At 33.4% G+C, this 20,386-nt stretch overlaps 3 protein-coding genes across 4 annotated transcripts; 1 reads left to right on the top strand and 2 right to left on the bottom strand.

The window, feature by feature from the left end:
- Positions 1 to 641: 641 nt before the first annotated feature.
- Positions 642 to 7,644, bottom strand: LOC106759463. 2 transcript variants are annotated; one of them, XM_014642642.2, is made up of 9 exons: positions 7,484 to 7,644; positions 7,026 to 7,158; positions 5,258 to 5,309; positions 4,893 to 4,968; positions 4,697 to 4,779; positions 3,514 to 3,607; positions 3,289 to 3,334; positions 1,511 to 1,602; positions 642 to 1,147 (listed from the first exon to the last, which is right to left on the bottom strand). In XM_014642642.2, exons 1-9 carry the CDS (start codon positions 7,530 to 7,532, stop codon positions 840 to 842), a joined length of 933 nt encoding a protein of 310 aa, XP_014498128.1. In that variant the 5' UTR covers positions 7,533 to 7,644; the 3' UTR covers positions 642 to 839. The 2 variants fall into 2 exon arrangements, with proteins under 2 accessions (XP_014498128.1, XP_014498127.1); XM_014642641.2 differs by having other exon boundaries at positions 3,514 to 3,610; positions 7,484 to 7,643.
- Positions 7,645 to 11,426: 3,782 nt separating this feature from the next.
- On the bottom strand, positions 11,427 to 12,817 carry LOC106758652 (uncharacterized protein At5g19025). Its single transcript, XM_014641597.2, has one exon. The coding sequence runs from the start codon at positions 12,317 to 12,319 to the stop codon at positions 11,663 to 11,665; it is 657 nt and encodes a 218-aa protein (XP_014497083.1). The 5' UTR covers positions 12,320 to 12,817; the 3' UTR covers positions 11,427 to 11,662.
- A 3,719-nt stretch (positions 12,818 to 16,536) lies between these two features.
- Positions 16,537 to 19,912, top strand: LOC106758129 (cyclic dof factor 2). The gene is made up of 2 exons (XM_022780001.1): positions 16,537 to 17,159; positions 18,268 to 19,912. Exons 1-2 carry the CDS (start codon positions 16,965 to 16,967, stop codon positions 19,576 to 19,578), a joined length of 1,506 nt encoding a protein of 501 aa, XP_022635722.1. The 5' UTR covers positions 16,537 to 16,964; the 3' UTR covers positions 19,579 to 19,912.
- The last annotated feature ends 474 nt before the right edge of the window (positions 19,913 to 20,386 follow it).

Raw genomic sequence — 20,386 nt, forward strand, 5'->3', positions numbered from 1 at the left:
TTTAAAGATTAATTATGATATCTCAATCCTTATATAAGATTGATTCTTAATTATTCTTTAAAATATGTGAGACAATTATAGAAATTATTTTAAAGAGTTACGCCATTAGAAAAACAAAATTATTGAAGTTATTGACTCACCACAAATAAGTTAAATAGCTCTTAGACTTTTCACTGTAGTTAGATGCTTTCAGACTTTTTAACAACACAATACGTCGAAATTTGATATTTATAATCTTATCTAAATGGGTACAATCTTTTCACCAGTTATTATAGTAATAAATCCAATATTGACTTAAATGATTAAGTATTAAAAGAATTTAAGTATAGACATAACTTAGAAATTATGAAGTATATAAATATAAAAACTAAATTCGTTCAAATAATTTCTCATCCAATCAAATAACCAAAAACAGTTAGCATTTCACCAGAATAATCCCTTTAATTAAATTCCATAACTGTGTTCTGAATTCAATACCTTTTTTCATGATTTAGCACTATTGTTAGTGCCTTTAAGATTGCTATTTCACTTTGCAATGCATTGCAGGTAGAAATAGCTTTTAATCATACTACGGAATCACATTTAATTAAGAATTTTAACATCAATTAATTCCAGAAATATACAAAGAAAGAAAGATCACATACAAACAAAACACAACACTTTTATTAATTTTATCAAAGGTAATGTTAACACTCAACAGGATGATGTTACAGATTACAATGCGATTAATATTGGAAACTAGAATAGTGTATTGCAGCCCATTTAAAACTAATACATCAACAGATATTAACTAGCAAAAGAAAATTCTATATACCTCTAACTATAAGGAGGGTGCTTCATCAAAACGAAGCCCTTCTCTCCCCACTAAACTGCACATAGGAACGAGTTGAGAGTAGTCCAGCAAATCCCTTAGACAGAACCCCTTCAACTGCACATGCGGACATAGATGAACACAATGGGCTATTTTGTGTACTAGTTTCCATAAAAACCTCTGCTGTATTCCCTGGTGGATAGTCCTCAAAATCTGCTGCATCCTTAGGTCTACTTTTTTTACAATTTGAAAAAGCAATATTGTTGACATCCATATGATCATTTTTGTTGAAGTCTTCATATGACTTCCTCTTTACACCAGAAAAATTACTCAGACCTGTATGAAAACCATAGCCAAGTACAGATTTATAGAACAATAAGGAATTCTTCGTTTAGTGATTTCACAAATAATTCTGTTTCCTAAATTTGTTTGTATCTTAAGCACATTTCTGTTTCTAAAGCTTGTCCCTAGTGTACTTGAACAGAACACTTGAAGAAAACAGAAAACAATGAGAAAACACCTCTTATTTTTGGTTATTAAAACACTTATTTTGGAAACAGTTTCAAAAGTTAATAGAATTTGGATTAAAATTCGATAGCTAAGTAGTGTACAATCATTTTAAATAACGGTTTCTAAAATGAAAAATGAGAAGCGAATCACAAAAGCGTAAGACTAGAATTCTTATATCAGGGAACTGACCAGGAAGGGAATCCTCCAAAACACATGATTGAGATTCTGGATCACCACACTTGCAATGGAAGTTGGAATTATCATAATACGATCCTTGCATCCTACAGGATAATAAACAGAATGAAGTTCAGAGATGTTGATAAAATAAAATCCAGTGTATATAAAATTAGTCACGGCCTTAAATTGGCTTTTAGCAAAGTTTTTAGAACTGGTAAGGCAAATTAAACCCAGCAAAAATGTAGACTGTCATTGAAATAGAACAAGATTTCAAAACAAGGTCGTTTAATTCCATGTATTTCATTCTCATTGTGGCAGCATCTACAGAATTTCACAACTAATGATTATCCTATATAAATATGGGATATCTCACCGCACTAAATCTGTGAAAATTGCATTGCATAAAAAAGCACAACAGTATACAGAGTCAGCTTGTGGATATTAGAAAACTCTGTTATTCAAACCACTTAATCATGTCACCAAAACTTAAAGCTCGGATCAACGCTTTCACAATCACAGGAAACAAATATTGTCCACTAAAATTATATCATTTAAGGGTTAGTGGTAAAGTTATATCACGTTAACTGAAAATGAGGGCAAGATTGGCCTTCAGAAATGCCATCACAATTCAAATGCCATACCTGAAAGGTGGTGCCATTTTTCTAGAAACTGAATCTGTCTCCTGCCAAAGACTCAACTATTCTAAAAGACAAAGTTGCTTGCTAGTTGAAGGTTCATGACTGCCTTTACATCTCTTAACACAACACTTTATGAAAGACCCTTTGAACTTAAAGCATGGACATTGTGAAACCTTCAGATTCTACTACAAAAATATTTGGAAGATTGTATTTAATTGGTCATGCTGGTGGACTTACTGGTGACTTTAAGAATCCAGATCTCTACAATTGCTTAAAATTCAGGCTCATGATGTTATTCTTCAAAATCCAGATGTTACGAAAAAAGATAAAACAAAGTGAGTTGTTTAGGTCATGGAGGTGATCTGATTATGACTCAGGTCAAGACAGTATTGACATTATGGTTTATACAGATTCTGCTGAGAAAAATCAGCTTTAATTGACCTTTAGTTCTATTTATTATTATACCTTGTCCAAAATTTTCTGCCAGGATTGAGTGAATCTTATAGGCAGAATAGGAATTCTAGAAATTGTGATATTCAAACAGCGAAAAATGGGGCTGGCATATCACTGCCGTGCTGATAAGGAAAAAAGTGACATATGTGAATAGTTGACACCTGAAGGCATAAAAATTGACGAGTTTTTAATAGCACATAATATCAAAGCCTCTTTGACCAAGAAGATATTTGATGCTTGCCAGTTCCATTCTTTTAATTCAGGTGGTGGTTGAATTTTTGCATTAGGAAGAGTTGGTTGGTAAGCTAAAAAGTACATGTTACATGCACCCTGTTAAACTGACCCAAACCTATTTACTAATCCTATGGCACGCCAAAATATCCATGGTTAAGGTCACCCTACAGAACCCTCAGAAACTATCTAATATGTGAAGACAGCATATTATAACTTACAGTCGACTCTTCATGAAATGAGTTGACCCAACATCTCACTCCTGATTCCACCCGTATAACATATTTGACATCAACCATATCCCATAAAATATTAGTCCATTTGGCATCTCAGGAGGCTATATGGACCAATCAATGCCACTGAGCTCTATAAAAAACTAATACTAATTTTGTAAACCTAACAGTGAAATTTATATCTAAGTCCTTACAAAAAATTAAGATGCTTTATTTGGCTGTAAAGAAACCAAACCTGTACATATGCTCAACAAAATCATCTATTAGAACAGGCCAAGCACCTGCAAGCATAAAATAAAAATGAAACTACATCAGTTAGCAAACACCCTACTCAGTTCATTGTTAAACGATGCGAAAACTATTTTTACTGATCCCGCTACTTAATTAAATGACATGGAGAGAGGTATACAGGTACTAACATCTGCATCTAATTATAGAAATGGAGACGAGAAAACAGTACCTTCAGGATCATAGGCATCTAGATTTTCACGGGTACACCAGCTGAAAGCTAAAACCTGTTGCCAGGTATCCTCAGAGATATTGTATCGTTGGTTCTTCTGAATAGAAAGTAATAGTTCAGCTTCCACATAAGAAAAGTAAAATAACACAGTACTACTAGGTTGTACAAATGGGATTGGCCCAGGGAACCAGGTCTAATCCACTTAACTCACTGGCTAATGGACTGAGCTTATACATTGAGATTCCAATGGGCTAAATAATATTAAGCTGGCCCAATCCGCAAGGTGAAGGAACATGGACCCAGGTCTAATTCCCAAGTCTACAACCCTATCCTATAACATAAAACAGTTTTTGTCTTAAAATTGTGATTTTTACTTATCAATCATGAATACACTATTAATTATGGATAACTATTTTTACTTTTAGCATCTATATATATGTAAAATAAATTACTTAATTATATACGAAAATTTCATAACAGCGATCATCTCACTATTCACTACCCACTACAGCAATTTCAGGGTTAGCTGCTATGCACTGCTATCTGAGATGGATCACTATGACTCCCGGTACTGTTATACGGAAAACTAAAGTTTTTAAAGAATTGCAATGACTTGAAAAGAACTAATGTCATGGTATGGAAGAGGGTTATTATATACAGTCTTACCCCTGTGTATGCAAAAGAGACTGTTCCGAATTCAAACCTGTGACCTATTGAGGGTCACCAAGGCACCACTTTGCCATTGCACCGGGGCTCACCCTCTATTGGCATTATACTATTTTTGGTGACGTTTGTTGTCATATTATGAAAAACTGTTTTTAGTTTTTAAATATCCGCACCACTTCAGTGTTGCAGCAGATCAGCTTAACTTACCAAATCAAGGTGATTTGGTTTTCGAGTGGCTGATTCAACCTACCTTTTAGCATAAGAAAAACACTTCATTAAAAGTGCTGTATACTATAACTTTTAGAACGCGTATCCCTCGTTGATGTCCCACGTAGTATTTGCACTTCCTAGCTTGTCCGTATGCAGAGAAGACTACTTAATCTACGAAATTCCAATCCTTCTACCAATACAACAGTATTCCCCATAAGAAATTTGCATTTGGCTTTCTTCTCAAACAGAGCCCTGATGACTAAGGAAAACCCTAAAACAGTTTCTCAGTCCTTAAGTATTATTGTACCTCAACAAAATCACACCACGGATGAAGCAGTGAAAACCGTCCAGCAAGAACTAATTTCCATGCAGTTACCGCCCTGCTTACAGCTGCAAATTGTCAAAGTTTAACAATTAAAGGAAATAAAGTGAGTAAAGCATATTGCCAGCCACTATATTGAACAAAGAAGATTATGTTCGAATTATTAATCTTGGATGCTTACTAATGTTCTTTTGACCATTTTCACGACACATGAAGAAAACAAAATCATAGAACCGAGAGAATTCTGCAAAGTCCACCTAGACAGAGAAACAAAGGAAGCACCTATTTAAATTAAAAATGTATCAGAGATAAAATTAAATAAATAATAGTACAAGATTTTTTGCAAAACTCTATATCTTTTCTCCTTCTCTCTCCTTATAGCACAGAAGATGCACAATCTCTTGATGTTAATATTTTAATTTGGTGTCTTTTGTTCATCCAACTACCACAAATGGTAGCGGTACCACACTTCCTTTTTAATTAAAAAAAGGAAATGCAATATCTGAAATTGCATAATTAAAAAATGTCAAAGCAATCAAACCTCACCCTCAAACCCAGATGAGACATGAGCACAGAAATTTCATCAAAAAGTGATACCCTGGAAAATATGGCACATCAACAATTTCGTTAGAAAAGAAACATACAAATGGTGTAATCAAATAATTTCAAGAGCATTTATATTAAAATTAATCTACACATGATACGGCAATAACTTCAGTACACGTGACAATGAAAATTGGCAGCAGAGTGGAAAAACAAATTTGTTCCTTTAGAAGCATAACTTCAATGTAGATTGCAAATGTAAAGCACACAATACCCAAACATGGCCCAAAATATTCAGAATTAAGCTGAAGCTTGAAGCCTACATTTTTCCAAATATACTATAAACAACAAATTGGAGAAAATCTGAGATTTACTAATACAACAACAATGATCATCAGAGAAAGAAAGAGACCTAAAAATGTATGTATTTAAACATTTATCTAATTTTATCATATTAAACAGCATCACCTAGACAACTGAATGAGTACTTTCAACATTTACTTAGCTCGAGAGCAATTCTCTTAGCTGTGTCAATCTAAACATTCAGATTCCTCGTTTAGAATCTCAGTTTGTTTACACAAAATCTCAATATTAATAATTTTTTCATAGATGAAAACTGCAAAAGCTAATTACTAACATATTTTCATTACCACATTTCCATTCATTATTGAGAAGGGAATTTCCCTTTAATGGTTTCCTAGAAGGAAAAATTTCGTTAATTAAACTACAAAGTGTTTCGTTTAAATGCACTACTTGAAATTGAAACTATTAAAGAAAGTACAAGACAAATGGAAGAGGATCTGCAGCGATATTCACATTCATTAACTTAATATCATAATGCAAATTTATTGTACAATTGTCCCATAAGAAACTACCGCTGGAAAATGTTTCTTTCTGAGTTCAATCTACTCCAACCATTTGCGAATAGAATCAACATAAAATTGGTGTACACTAATGGCCTACTTTAATGATACTGCGTAATCAACAAACTAAAATCAATAATCCAATATGCTATCTGCAGAATAATAAGGATCCTGACATGAACCAAAAAGAATAAGCAGCAAAACCAATTATATTAGAGCCAGAGTTTTCAATCATGTGTTTAGTGGCACTGTAACAGCTTCAAGACACAGCTAGCAGCTGCTCCACAGGAGCTCATCATGTCACAGCTCGCTGTCACACCTGGAGAAATGTCAACCGCAGCCAATTGTCTCACTTTGGACACTATTGCATTAGCAGAAATAAAGTCCGTTTTGACCCTGAACAGAAACCCAGTGAAGATGTTTAAGGGGGCAATCTTGGGATTTCACCCCTTCCCCTATACATTAACCTGTTTTGGAGACCCTGTTAAGATCATTTTCATACTGAAATCGTGCCAAGATCATTCCCAGCCCCTAAACCCTAAAACTTTTCGCACAGATTCCATAAGCCCATGTTGACTCCTGGCAAATTCCCAACAAACCCGGCAGATCACATAGTGCTTAGCCGATTGGCATGTGTATTCAGTTCTCAAACACTAGATTTTGATCATTCATTGTGAATGTCTTTAAGTTCAAATGTTTTTCTATTTTATTTCAGCATACACATGTTTTGTACAAATCTATTCTTAGGGTTTAGGATTCAAAAAAGTGATGATCCGGCTATATGCTATCTTGATGTAGAATTTTTGGGATGGACTACTCCACTCCATTATATGACAATGACAGCTAAGATTAGTGCAAAAACTACTTGGCTTCAAAATTATCATATGAAATGTCAAAGAAACACAGACCCTGTACTAACTCGAGACTCCACCAACTTTGAGAGCTGTGTGAGCGCCTCCCTTGATACCTTAGCCTTATGAAGGTCGCCGTCTTGCCTGTACCCTTCTTCCCCAGCAATGTATGCATGTCCTGATTTTATGTCTGTACAACCGTACTCAAATAAATAATAATAAAGAATCAAGCACATATATCACCACAATCATAATTAACAAAATAAAAATCAAATCAGAATTAAAGAACTCTTGTTCTAGTTCTTTTCTTTTTCATTGGAGGGGGAGAAAACTAAACCAATACCATGGTGCTGAAACAAAGCAATACCACTACCCGGAAAATAAAAATTTCAATTTCGATGACCCATAAGCGCAAAATCTAGGAGAAACGAAGCAAGAACAAAACTTGGTGCGTAATAAAAAATGGAATTGGTGTCAGCTAAGTGTGATTGCAAAGGGAAAGTGGGAGAGATTACCAGAATATCTTCGGTAAATCTCAAAGATGTCGATCCGAGAGGCATCCATGGTGAACTTTGCCCTCCGAAAAGCTCCTGGACCAAGCAGCGAGCAGAGGAGAGAGGGACACACAGATAGGAGAGTTGTTCTTTAATAATGCAATGTATTCCAAACCCAAGAGAGTTTCAAATTTTCGTTTTATTTTTCTCCAATGAATGTCTTATATTTTTTGTTTTTATTTGATACAAAGTTGAAGTAATATTGCTACAAAAATAAAAACATAACAACAACTACTAGCTATTGTTGACTTTATTTTAAGTTTTTATGGGTTTAGAGACGTTATCCAGTTAAAAAAAAAAAACATAACAACAACAACAACAGAATTATTTAACCAATAAACATAACAGAAAAAAAACAAAATGCATATTATGTAACTTCTGACAGTGAATTTATTGACTAGGAGCATTAGAGTAGGATTTTTTTATTTAATACTTTATTGCTTAATATTTATGACAACTGTTAGTTATTAATTTAATGAATATATTTTCAATCAATTTTCAGGCCATCACGGACACATTGATCAGTTTAATTTTATTTTTTCTTTAAAAACACTTTCTTTTATAATATTAGCCTCGACTAAACTTTTTTTTAATACGTGATCTCAATTAATATTTATAATTAGTTTTTATAAGTACGTGTTTCATTAAAAAATATATAAATAAAAAATAAAAAAATTGACAAACTATCTTTTCCTCATTTCATTCGTTTAGATTTAGTTTTTATTTTTCTTTTTCATTTAGTTAGATTAATGTCAGACAAATTTCTCGCGAAGGTTCTACGTATAAGTGATGTTTCCTTAATGGTTAATTTTCTCCCTCATTTCTATTTGACATTCAAAAATCGATTAAATTAGTATTAATTACATTTTTTTTAGTAGCCATTTTTAAGTTAGTATTTATGATTGGTTTTCACCCACAGATGATGGATTCAAATTATTCCTTTTTGGTTTAATTTAACTTTTTCTAACATAAATGGTTAGGCAAAAATAATTGAACTACACTCTACTATAGTTAACTGTATTATATTATATTAAAAAAAACTAATCCATTTTTACTATAACTTAAATATATTGTTTTATGGTTCAGTTTTTAAAAATTGAACTTAAGAAATTTTTTATTCAGTTAATTATAGTTAACTGTGTTTTAAATCCTTTCTTCTCATGCATCACTCCCTCTCATCTTCCTCCCACATTTCAAGAAAGACATCTGTATATATCATTAAATCTCAATATAATATTCATTAAAACACATTAATAATATATATTTAAAATTTGAAATACTCATGTATTAAATTGAATGGGTGTAAAGTCTTATCATATATTATAATTAATAACTCTTACTTCAGTCATATAATTTCCCATGATATAATTAATTATTATTATTCTCTAATTACTTTTTTATCTATTTCTCCACACATTAAATTTTTAAAGTCGTTATTTCAAAATTATTTATTTTTAAAAGTTTTATAATTTTTAAGTTCATGTCCAGTTTTATTATTTCAACATTATCTTTCATATACATACAAAATATTTGTTTATGTTATTTATAATAACAAAAAAGTTAACATCAGGAATAAATAAGAATAATATTAATTATATATTAATAATAAAGTTATTAAATAAAATTTTAATTTGAATTAAATTAAATATTACTAGGTGTTAATATTTATTTTACATTTATAATAAAACTCTCATGCAATCCTCTAAAGACCAATGAAAAAGAAAAAAAAAAACAAAATAGCCTAATAAGCAAAAAATTGTATGGCTTAAATGATTTTTTAAGTTTTTCAAAAAACAATTTTGAAAAAACATTCATTTGTTTGAACGAAAATAAAATTAAAAAAACATAGTTTTGATATTTATTCATGAGTGGAAATCTTAAATTTAAGTGAAAATATAGTTTAGTTCAGTTTATATTATAGTTTAGTACAATTTAGTATAATTCAGTTAATAGTTCAGATAGTTTTATATTGTAGTTTAGTACAATTCAGTTTGATAAAACAAAAAACAATTCAGTTCAGAATCTCTGAACTATTTTACAATTCAATTTAAACAAACTAGTTTTTAGTTCAGTACAATTTTTAGCAGTTCAGTAGAGTTCCATTTACCTACCCCTGTTCATTACAATTTACGACCTTTTTCTTTGTATGTCTTTGAAGGGAACGAAATACAAGGTTACTGTCATGGTGACCTTGAAATCTCATGTCAAAACATAAGTGCATGCTTTGTTTATGTAGCACCTCCCTCTCTTCCAAACAATGGCAGTAAAGATTAAAGAACAATGTACTTACTATATTTTAGCTCACTGAATTATAATTAGTAACTAGAAACAAAAAACACAAGCTCTATAAATCAGTGTTATTCCACCATAGATTTACATAGTATCCCCACAAGTTATCCATCAAGGACAAAAGATAATCACTTTTGCAATACCATGAATTTGGAGATATTGCAAAGAAAAAGTCATTATAATGCTAGCGACATTTGAACAAAACATCCCTCCAATTATCTATCAACTACAAAAGAGAACCACTTGTGCAATACCATGAATTTGGGGTTATTAAGAATAAAAATAGTCAGTGTAATGCTATCTAGGTACATTTGAACACATCAGCATTCAGATGAATTTGGTCAGTAGAACATGACATTTGCTTTGCCGCTACCCTTTTGAGTGTTAAAATAACCCCGAAGAAGTGGAAGTATTTGAAGCCAATCCAATCTAAGCAAGTACCAACAATAACTAGAAAGGCTGCGCCAACATATTAGACAAATAAAACAAAAGGGCAAACTCAGTCCCTCGAGTTTTCGTCCAACTTAGTCTTAGCCATGAAATTCCTCTGGGGGCATACCTATGTCTTTAAGAAGGCAAATTTTAATAGAAGAATTTAGTCAGATTCAGAACCAACATTAGAGAACCAGATCAAATGGACTATTCTCCTTTCGTTCCCCTCTCTGATTAAGCTTATTGAATCTCCTATACATTAAAAGGGATTAATTTGGCCCTCGCATTTCTAATATATGGTGGAATTAGTTCCCGAAGGCATGTCACATGTAAGTGCCATGTTATTTAATCAAGACTAATGGAGTTAGAGTGAGATACTAATTCCACCAATTTCCAGAAATGTAAGGACCAAACAAATTGATTTTTCATGTACAAAAACTAACACTAAATCCAGTGGATGATAGAGAGCCTTAAAACACGTTTAAACTTAAATAATTGAAGTACATTTCAAAGTGAGGATCACCTAGAGGGATAAAAAGAGAGACAGGCTGAAGGTCACATTTCAGGGTGCAAAATTGCTTTGGTTTATATAATTGACCGTCTTTCTGATGAGAAAACAAGTATAATGTGAAGCTAAGTATAGGCCACTAGATGCACCAGGATAAATAAAAGCCCAATACACAACAAGCGCAGGATATTAGACATTATACAACAAACTTAAAAAATGAGACACCAACAGAGGGAATGACAATAATCTTCAAAGTTGTACCTTTACCGTTCCAATTCAATTTAAAAATAATAATAATAATAATAATAGCAATTCTTACAGAAAACTATGCTTACAGATAACTGTATAAAAGATTTGTGGTAGTCGAGCAAACTCCAGGGTTAACAGTTAAACAATTCACGAAATAGTGCAGGTAAATGTACTGAAGAATCAAGCACGAGACGATAATAAATTTCAGTGAAACAATTAAGCTTCAAAAAAACAACTCTAAAATTGGTCCTCAACAAGGTTCAATTCAAGTGCATTCATAAGACCAGAACAACCACTTACTCCATCATAACCTGTAGAAAAATATTGAAATCATGATCATGCACTTCCATTTTTCACAAAAACTGAAACCATGAGAAACAATAATAAAAAAACAGAAGCACGAAATTTAGAAGAACAATGAAGCAATTCAATTAAAATCAAAGGATTCTTATATTCCCAGGTATAAATAACCAAACTGTGTATGATCCATAGTTCCTTACAACTTATTACCAAGGTGGAGGGGCTTATTCAAAAGAAAACCTAAATCTAAATAGAATATGATCAGATAACTATAACCAACTCCTCTGCCAATTTAGGACTTACATACTGTATCCAATTATCCTCTCCTTCCTATTAGACTTTTTGTTTTCCCTTTTCTGTATCTACTTCTTGCTCTTTCGATTCTTCTTCGGTCCCGGAACTTCCAACCTACCAACAGAACAGCCACACCTTCCTCTGAGGACAAGGACAGCCCTTCCATTGGGAGGCGCCATCTTCTTGAGCTCGGCCTCAAGTTCGCGGTGGTGATCACAAGGAAGCTTAAACAACCCCTTCTTAACCCCACTATCCTTAGCCAATGAAGGTGAATTCTTCACACAATCCTCAGTCTCCAATTGAATATCAAACTCTGCAGCCTTCCTCAGACCCTTGCAATCGGGGTTCCCACACTTCCTTGTGGTGCAAGCCACAAGAACCCAAGTGGTCAATGCAGCAAACGTAACACTGACACCAATGAACATGTATACCCACGGGGCAACAGAAACCTCCTCTTTGACCAAATCCACAATCACAACACCAATTTTGACACTCTCACTCGCCACAATTTGGGCGTACGGGAACAGCAAGAACCCAAAAGCCGCGATAACCGCCACGAAAATCACAACGTCCACCACCGCCGACCGGGATCGTCGGCAAGGCGTAGCCTGAGGGGAGTTTGGGGTTTTCCTGTGCCTCGATTTCGAGCCGAAATCGAGGGAATTCGCCATGGGCTGGCCAAGAGAGGAGTTGCAGAGAGAGATTGAGCTGTGGAAATAGACCATTTCAATCACAACCCTAGAAACGCAGAAATTGAATCAAACCCAGATCAGAAACGACGTATCGTGCAACGACCCACTTCGCCAAAAACGAAAAAGCTTAGAATTTCGGAATGATCCAGAGGATTAAAGATCCGGGGGGCGCCCCTTGATGGATCGAAAGCTAGCAAAACTTTTAGGGTTTTTTTCTTCTTGAGGAAAATTGCCCAGCTGTGATGTGTGCAACAGTAATAATAATAGGAAAAATAGAAGAGAATGGAGAGATGAAGGGAAAATGGGAGTGAGAAATGGGAGGGGTGGGAGAGAAAGGGCATAAGAAGAGGAAGAAGAGGAAGCGTCACTGCTTCATTGCTTTTGTTATTATGGACGAATGGATGGTATAAATATTATGACTATGAAGCAGCAGGAGACACGTTCGTTCGTTCTCAAAGGGAAGCGTAGTGGATAGGTTGTTGTTTGTTTTGGTTTCTTCCTTTGTTTATCGCAAGCACTTGGAGGGTCAAACATCAAATGGTCAACGATGGATGATGATGATGAATTTTGGAAATGGCAAGTAAATTGGTGATTAACATGTTTGGATTTATGCAAAGGACACGCTTTTGTGTTCCAGAGTGTTGTGTGGGAGTGAGTGGGCTGTTGCAATAGGGCATTGTATGGGCTTAGGATAGGCTTCCACTATGTGTCAATCATTTTGTGGGATACTTACTTCTCTCCCCTTACCTACATTTCCCTTTTAAGAACATCTCTTTACTTTCCTATTACTTACTAATTTCCTCTTTTAATTTCATTCAAATTTTTTCACATATTTTTAGTTTTTAATTTTTCAATTTAGTCTTTTAAATTTTTAAAAACATTAAATTTTATCATTTTTCTAATTTCAACATTATTTTTTTTATCATAATAGTCTAAGAAAAATAAATTTAAGATTTCAGTTAACGAAAAAGAAGACAAATATTATATAATTTGTTTAATACTTATTTTGGTTCTTATATTTGTCATTTTTGTTCAAACAGATTCTCAAGCTTTTTCGACATTCAAAGAGGTATCTGTTTTTATAAAATTTGTTTAATTTTGTTTTTTTTTCACTGACGCCTCTAGATAGCTAATGACATAATTTCTACCTAACCAATATTGAATGAGTTGTCAATTTTAAAAATACAAGGGAGTTGTTTTTGTAAAATGGAATTAACATTGGTTTTTAAGGGACTATTCAATTTGAGTTGAAGAATTTGGTTAAATATGTTCAGTTTAGGTTTTGTTATTTATTCAAATTGCAATTGGAGAAGGGTAAGTGTTATTAACCTGATGTTGTGTTTTTTTTGTGTAGATGCATGGAGATGAAGGTTTAATGATGCGTGAATCGAACTCATGATTTAGGGGGTTCTGTCACAGTAGTTTTGTGGTGCAAAGGGTTTTGGTTGTGTGATTTGGATATTTTTGCAGGTTCCATAGCGGTGTTGTGCTTTGTAGTGAGATTGGGGGTTTAAGTGATTCGAATTCGCAGATCTAGACTAGGTTTTTCTGTGGCGATGCGAAGATAATTGATGAAGGAATATTAGGTTATGCTAATTTAGGGTTTTAAAGTTTGCAATTGGGGTTTTTGTGTTTCGTGATTTAGATTTTTGGTTCTAGTTGTTGCTTGTAGGTTGTGTCCATGGCGCCGTGAAAGTCTTACGGTGAAAGATGATGATTGAACAACAATTTTACCAATTTTTTCAACCTAAATTGAACCATCCATTCAAAACCAATGTTGATTTCGTTTTTCAGAACCAACTTTAATTTATCATTGTCAAGTTATTTCCACTTAACTCGTTACAAATATCCAAAAGTGACAAATAATTCAATATTGACTTAGGTAGACATTACGAACTTAACTAGAGTGGGTTGGTCACTTAGTAAGCAAACCCAACCCGACTCATTTATTAGCGAGCTAGAAAAATTTGAACCCGACCCGACCCACCAGGGGTTGGTGGGTAAACTGGTTGACTCACTGGCTCATTTAATTATAATAAAATAAAAAAAATTACAAACTTTCTATAATTCAAATTTAAACAAATTTTAATCCTAATATGGGTGTTTAATTAATTTTGAAAATAGAAAACTTAAATAGTTTTTTCAAGTAAAAAAATAAATAAATATCTTTTCATAAAATTAAAATTAAATTTTAATTAAAATAAAGTTAGGTACGTGAATTGGTAGGCCAACTCGGTCCATCACAGATTCAACGCCAGATTTAAATGAGCCGGGTTGAAATCTAACCCGTATAGAAAAAAATACAATTTTTTCAAACCCAACCTGTCCCGAACCTGTGGTGGGTCGGATTGATCCGCAGGTTGTGACCCATTTTGACAATTCTAAAATTAACCATTTAGACGCCAAAAAAACCAAATTGAATAAATTTTACAAAACATAAACTACTTTAAATGCAAAAAAAAAAAAAAACTTTTTAAACCACTTAAAAAATATGAATATAAAAATCATAATAGAATATTAAGCCTAGATAATCGGTTGAAAATTTAAAAAATCAACTAACAGTTAAAATACCAAATTGAATGGCATACATTATTTTTGTACACTATTCATAAACTAGTTAAGTTTAAGCTCAATATTGAATGAAATAATAAACTAACATATTCGTCTTACTAGGCAAGATAAAAGAGTAATAGGTAAAATAAAAAAGTATTAAACAACACAAAAAAAAATAATAGGTAAAATAAAAAAGTATTAGACAAGACAAAAAAAGTATCATAATTGTATAAAATATGATATAAAGTCAATACATACGGCAAAGTCAAAAAAATATCAAAAAGTACAATATTATTAAGAGTGATACCATGTCAAAATATTATAAAAGTTCGAAAATATCTCAACATAATCATACAATGTTTATATAATCATTTAAAGGATAATAAAAATTTAAAACCAATCATTTATGAATAAATAATGACTAAACCCTTATTAAAAATAATGTCGATTTATCCCTAAAACTCATTTTAACAATAAGAATATAAGACAGACAGTTACTTCCAAAGTATGGAACAGAAATATTGTTATTTATCATACAATTGTATTAATTATTATTCATATATATTACCTCGAATGTAGAAGTATCTTTGTGTTTTGTGAATACCTTTATCATTGAAATCAAAATCCTGAAAACTAACAAACAACAATTGAAAAATTTAAATATAAAGAGTAGTCAACATTAACATGATCTTGAAGATCATCTCAAGCAGAACGGTTATTGTTTAAAAGTGGAAGTGATAATAAGATATACCTATTCTAACGAATTCTTGTAAATTGTCATCAACGTTTTTAAGCAAAATTATAATTAAAATCATGAACAGAATTATTAAATAAAAATTTATTTATCTATCTTTAATGAAATATATATTTAAAAATTAAAAAATATTCACACACTTAACTTTTTTACATTCATTTGACATTATTCTTTTTCACTTTTTACTCTCTTCTTTCTTGAAAAAAATATAAGACTTTACACATTTATAACTATTTTACCTTCATATTCGGTATCAAATGAATATAAAAATATGAGTTAAGATACCATTGCTCTAAAAAATTAGACTAATGTATGTCGAAACCATAGAAAAAAAAAGAACAAAAACATTTTAAAGTTTTATATTTGTTTTTTTTTTTACGATTTTGTATGGAATTTAGAAAATGGGTTTCATTATTAGTCTTGGTTAAAAATAGGTTGGAGTTGAAGGACCCAAATTCATGAATCTGTGAAGGTTGGCATTATCAATGGCCTTTTGTCTTTTTCTCCCTTTTATTCTTTTAAAAGTCCTCTTCATTTTCAGGACCACCTCAATTAATTCTGTTAACCAGAGAGATTTAATAAATAGAGAAAACACTTTGCAAATAAACTACTCATGTAAAGTGTAAATAATTATTAACATATAAAAATATCAATATTTTTTAGAAAATTCTTAATTAACATTGATCAAGAAATAATTCTATCCTACATTGTTGGGGAAATAAATGTAATTGATATTTGTTGAAAAATTATAACATTGTCATCAACCGAAAATAATATCACATGGACTATAGGCGAACAATATATATAATATATATATATACACACAATCGAAATTCGGAAGTTGAAAGTAGTCGTAAAGATTGTAGGCAAAACAAGTGGCAGTTAGATTGGAAGAAAAGTGCAAGTTGTGTAGAACTTTAGAGTAAAAAAGAAAAAAAGAGTAATTGATTGGGAGAAGTTGAAAAGGAAGTAAAGTGAAGAATGTGTTGGTGGAAACTAGGATTGGAGACAGACACGCAGAGTCATAGATACCCAAACGTGTGTGTCTGTGTGTTAGCACATTTGGTTGAGCATGAGAAAGGAGAGAGAGAAAAGAGAAGCAAAAAGTAAGAAAAAGAAAGATCTTTTTAAGGCCACAAAGAAGCTTGTGGCTGAAATTGCAGGTAGATTCTGATGTGGCACTCCTACCTGCTTCACCGGATCAACAACAAAACGCACAATCAACCACACTCTCACACAACACAACGTGTCACACCCATTCTCTCTCTATCTACACTTTTTCCCTTTCTCTCTCTAACCCTTTTACAGTTTTTATTTTTTTCCCCTTTCAGACAAATACAAAAATAAAAGATTCTTTTTTTATTACCAGAAATGTCGGAGCCAAAAGACCCCACGATCAAGCTCTTCGGGAAGACCATCCCCTTGTCGGAGATTCCGGCTGGATCCGACGGAGCTCCGGCTTCGTCTTCCGATGACCTTGTTGATGACAGTCTTGAACACAGCCATGCTTCTTCCTCCAACTCCTCCCGGGAGTCTCATACGCGAGAGGAAGGTCTTGTGGAGAAGGTATGGAGATTTTGGGGTTTGAGAATTTGGTATTTTGAGCGTGACCCTTTATTTGAAATGTTGGAAAAATTAATTTGGGTCGGGCGTTGAAGATTCCGTTGACTTGGTTTTCTGGCCTGTGTTGTAGTTTCTCAACTTTTGTTTTGTTATTGATGTTTTTTCAGGAGTTCAGTGTTTATTTAATTGGTTTTTATGGGGTTTGTTTCAATCTGGGGAGTGATTTGGTGGTTTGTTTCAAATTTTCAATCCCCATTCAGTGCTTCTACTGTTGTTTTTCACTTGCTGAAGCTTGATTTTTTGGGTGTATGGTTTGGATTGGTTTGTTTGGTGTTTGAAACAGAAAGTGAAAGTTTTTGAAAAAAAAACGACTAATTTTATACGAGATAGACATTAGAATTTGTTCTTCAGTAGTTTGGTTAGTCTGATACTGCCAGGTCCTGAGATTGAAATAAGGATTTAGCCATATTTGAGAAATCGGTCTCTTCTGAGCTTCTAGATTTCAAAACCTTGTTACTTTCATGCTTTACAATATCGGAGTTAAACTTCTTTCTTTATACAACCGTGTGACAATAAATCATTCATTTTTACAGGATTCTTTTGGTTCTTCTTACTTGGTTATGACCGCATGTTTGTGAAAAGTATTTTTCAATTTGAGTTCTAACATTTGTATGGGTTTTGAAAGATTAGAAGAAGAATGAAAATAGCCTTGGTACCATCATGAGTTAATTTCCTTCCACAGTAACATCATGATAAATTTCCTATGTTTTTCTGTCTTGGATTTCATTGTTTATTCCACTTTTTTTTTACATCCATGGTTAGGTTTGTCTTATTTAAAATTGGTTTAATAGATTCCGAGATCTCTATTTGTGTAATTTTTTGTCAATTAGCTCCCTCTATTATCAAGTAGTTCGATTTGGTTCCTGTTTATGTTTATGAAAAATTGAAGTAATAAAGTTCGTGTCGTTAAATTCTCTTGACTTGGGATGATTGTATTTACTTGCAGAAAGGCACAAATATGTTTGTGTTCTGATATCCTTTTGATTGTTACATTGTTCATGATAAAAATCAGTGAATAGCAATATAATTAGTAGGGTTTTCATGAATCCAGGACTCAATGGGAGAAAAACCAGCTGATGATAAGAAGGAAGCCCCAACCCAATCATTAGAAGAGGTCAACAATCCAGATACCGTCTCTGGAACCTGTGAAGAATCCATTACTGAACCAACTGACAAGGAGACCACTACATTGAAAACCTCGAAAACTGAAGAAGAACTAAGCGAGACAAGTAAGTCACAGGATAACAACCTCAAAAAACCAGATAAAATACTTCCTTGTCCCCGCTGTAATAGTATGGATACCAAGTTCTGCTACTACAATAATTACAATGTCAACCAACCCCGTCACTTCTGCAAGAATTGCCAGAGATACTGGACTGCTGGGGGGACTATGAGGAATGTTCCTATAGGTGCTGGTCGCCGGAAGAACAAGAGCTCGTCTTCTCACTATCGCCAGATAACTGTTCCAGATGCTGCCCTCCAGAATCCTCCACTAGACTTGCCAAATGGAGCGTATCATCCTTCCTTGAAATGCAATGGGGCAGTCCTTACATTTGGATCTGATACACCCTTGTGTGAATCAATGGCATCCGTTTTGAACCTTGCTGATAAAACCGTGCACAACTATGCAAGAAATGGATTTTATAAAGCTGAAGAACTAAAAGTTCCAGTTCCACATGCCAGTGGAGAAAAAAGAGATGATCAATCCAGTAAATCTTCAGTTACCTCCACAAAGTCATTGGAAGGTGCAAGCACCAATGGAGCCCAAGAACAAGCTATGCCAAATTGTCATCGTTTCCCACCACAGGTTCCTTACTATACCGGTAACTCTTGGCCTATTCCATGGAATCCAGTGCAGTGGAGTTCTCCAGTATCACCTCCTACTTTTTGTCCCCCCGGATTCGCCATGCCACTCTATCCTGCTGCAGTTTATTGGGGTTGTGCTGTGTCTGGTGCATGGAACATCCCATGGGTAGCACAACCATCCTCACCGAAGGGTGCAACTTCAAACTCTGGCTCTAACTCACCAACCTTGGGTAAACATTCAAGGGAAGACAACATTCTGAAATCAAATGAATCTGGAGGTGGTGAGGATGGACACAATAAAGAAAACAACAAAGAGAAGTGCCTGTGGGTTCCAAAAACTCTAAGGATTGATGACTCTGGAGAAGCAGAAAAAAGCACTATATGGACAACACTGGGGATTAAAAATGACAAGGCTGACTCAGTCCCTAGGGAAACACTCTTTGAAGGCTTCCCTTCAAAGCTTGATGAGAAAAACCATTCAATCAAAGCCTCACCAGTATTGCAGGCCAATCCTGCAGCATTGTCAAGGTCACTTAAGTTTCATGAGACCTCATAGCCATGTAGCTGATATAAACTACTGATTGTGTTTTTAGGTGCAGCAAACTGATTTGGCAGTGTTCAAGCGGTCCTGAGGGAAACACAAATTGTAAAGCCTTGTTTGTAAGAAGAGTTAGTTCTGTTGTCAGCCAACCCAAGAAAGAGCAAGATGGTTTTTCATACCTTTTCTTAGGTGACTGACATCTAGGCAGTTTTACTCTCTTCCCTTTTATTTAAATGGTTTTCTTAGTTCATGTGTGTATATATTTATATAAGTACATAGTATAGTGAGTTTGTTTTCCTGACCTTATATATGTGGATAAATAAGAATAAGAATGAGACTTCAAATTGAACTTTTTGTTCTGGTTTCTTCCTTTCAGAATGTAACCTTGATGCTTTTCATTGACTTTTTAATGAGAATTTCGTCTCTATGACAGAAAATCTGAACTTCTACTGACAGAAAAAGGGAAATAACTAGATAGTCTTCGAAAGGTACTCTGACTTAAGTTTTATGGTTCCAACCTTCTTTAAATAAAGGACAATATCTCCAAAGACTAATCATAAAACCTTCTTGAAGGGGCTTGAAGCCTAATCATACAACAAACCAGAATGCTTTCATTTTTAAGGTTCAAAGGAATTGAAGAATTTGTACCAAAGAGACTTAGGTACTCACTCATCCAAACAAAACAAAGAGTTTGTACTAAATTACCCTTTGCTTAACATCAAATTCTCTCTCTGCTTTTTTTTTTTTACGAATTTAGATGTTGTGATGAAGCTAACCTTAGAAGTGCAGAACTCGTCCCTCACCATCAGCAGAACATCCAATG

The sequence above is a fragment of the Vigna radiata genome, chromosome 4, assembly GCF_000741045.1.
Source record: "Vigna radiata var. radiata cultivar VC1973A chromosome 4, Vradiata_ver6, whole genome shotgun sequence".
NCBI classification, from domain to species: domain Eukaryota; kingdom Viridiplantae; phylum Streptophyta; class Magnoliopsida; order Fabales; family Fabaceae; genus Vigna; species Vigna radiata.

Coding starts and splice junctions, on each gene's coding strand:
- LOC106759463 (XM_014642641.2), bottom strand. CDS start 7,532: ATGGATGCCTCTCGGATCGACATCTTTGAGATTTACCGAAGATATTCT. Junction 5,310..7,025: donor GAGTCTCGAGTTAGTACAGG/GTCTGTGTTTCT, acceptor CATATTTTCCAG/GGTATCACTTTTTGATGAAA. Junction 4,969..5,257: donor TGTCTCATCTGGGTTTGAGG/GTGAGGTTTGAT, acceptor TTCTCTGTCTAG/GTGGACTTTGCAGAATTCTC.
- LOC106758652 (XM_014641597.2), bottom strand. CDS start 12,319: ATGGTCTATTTCCACAGCTCAATCTCTCTCTGCAACTCCTCTCTTGGC.
- LOC106758129 (XM_022780001.1), top strand. CDS start 16,965: ATGTCGGAGCCAAAAGACCCCACGATCAAGCTCTTCGGGAAGACCATC. Junction 17,160..18,267: donor AGGAAGGTCTTGTGGAGAAG/GTATGGAGATTT, acceptor TCATGAATCCAG/GACTCAATGGGAGAAAAACC.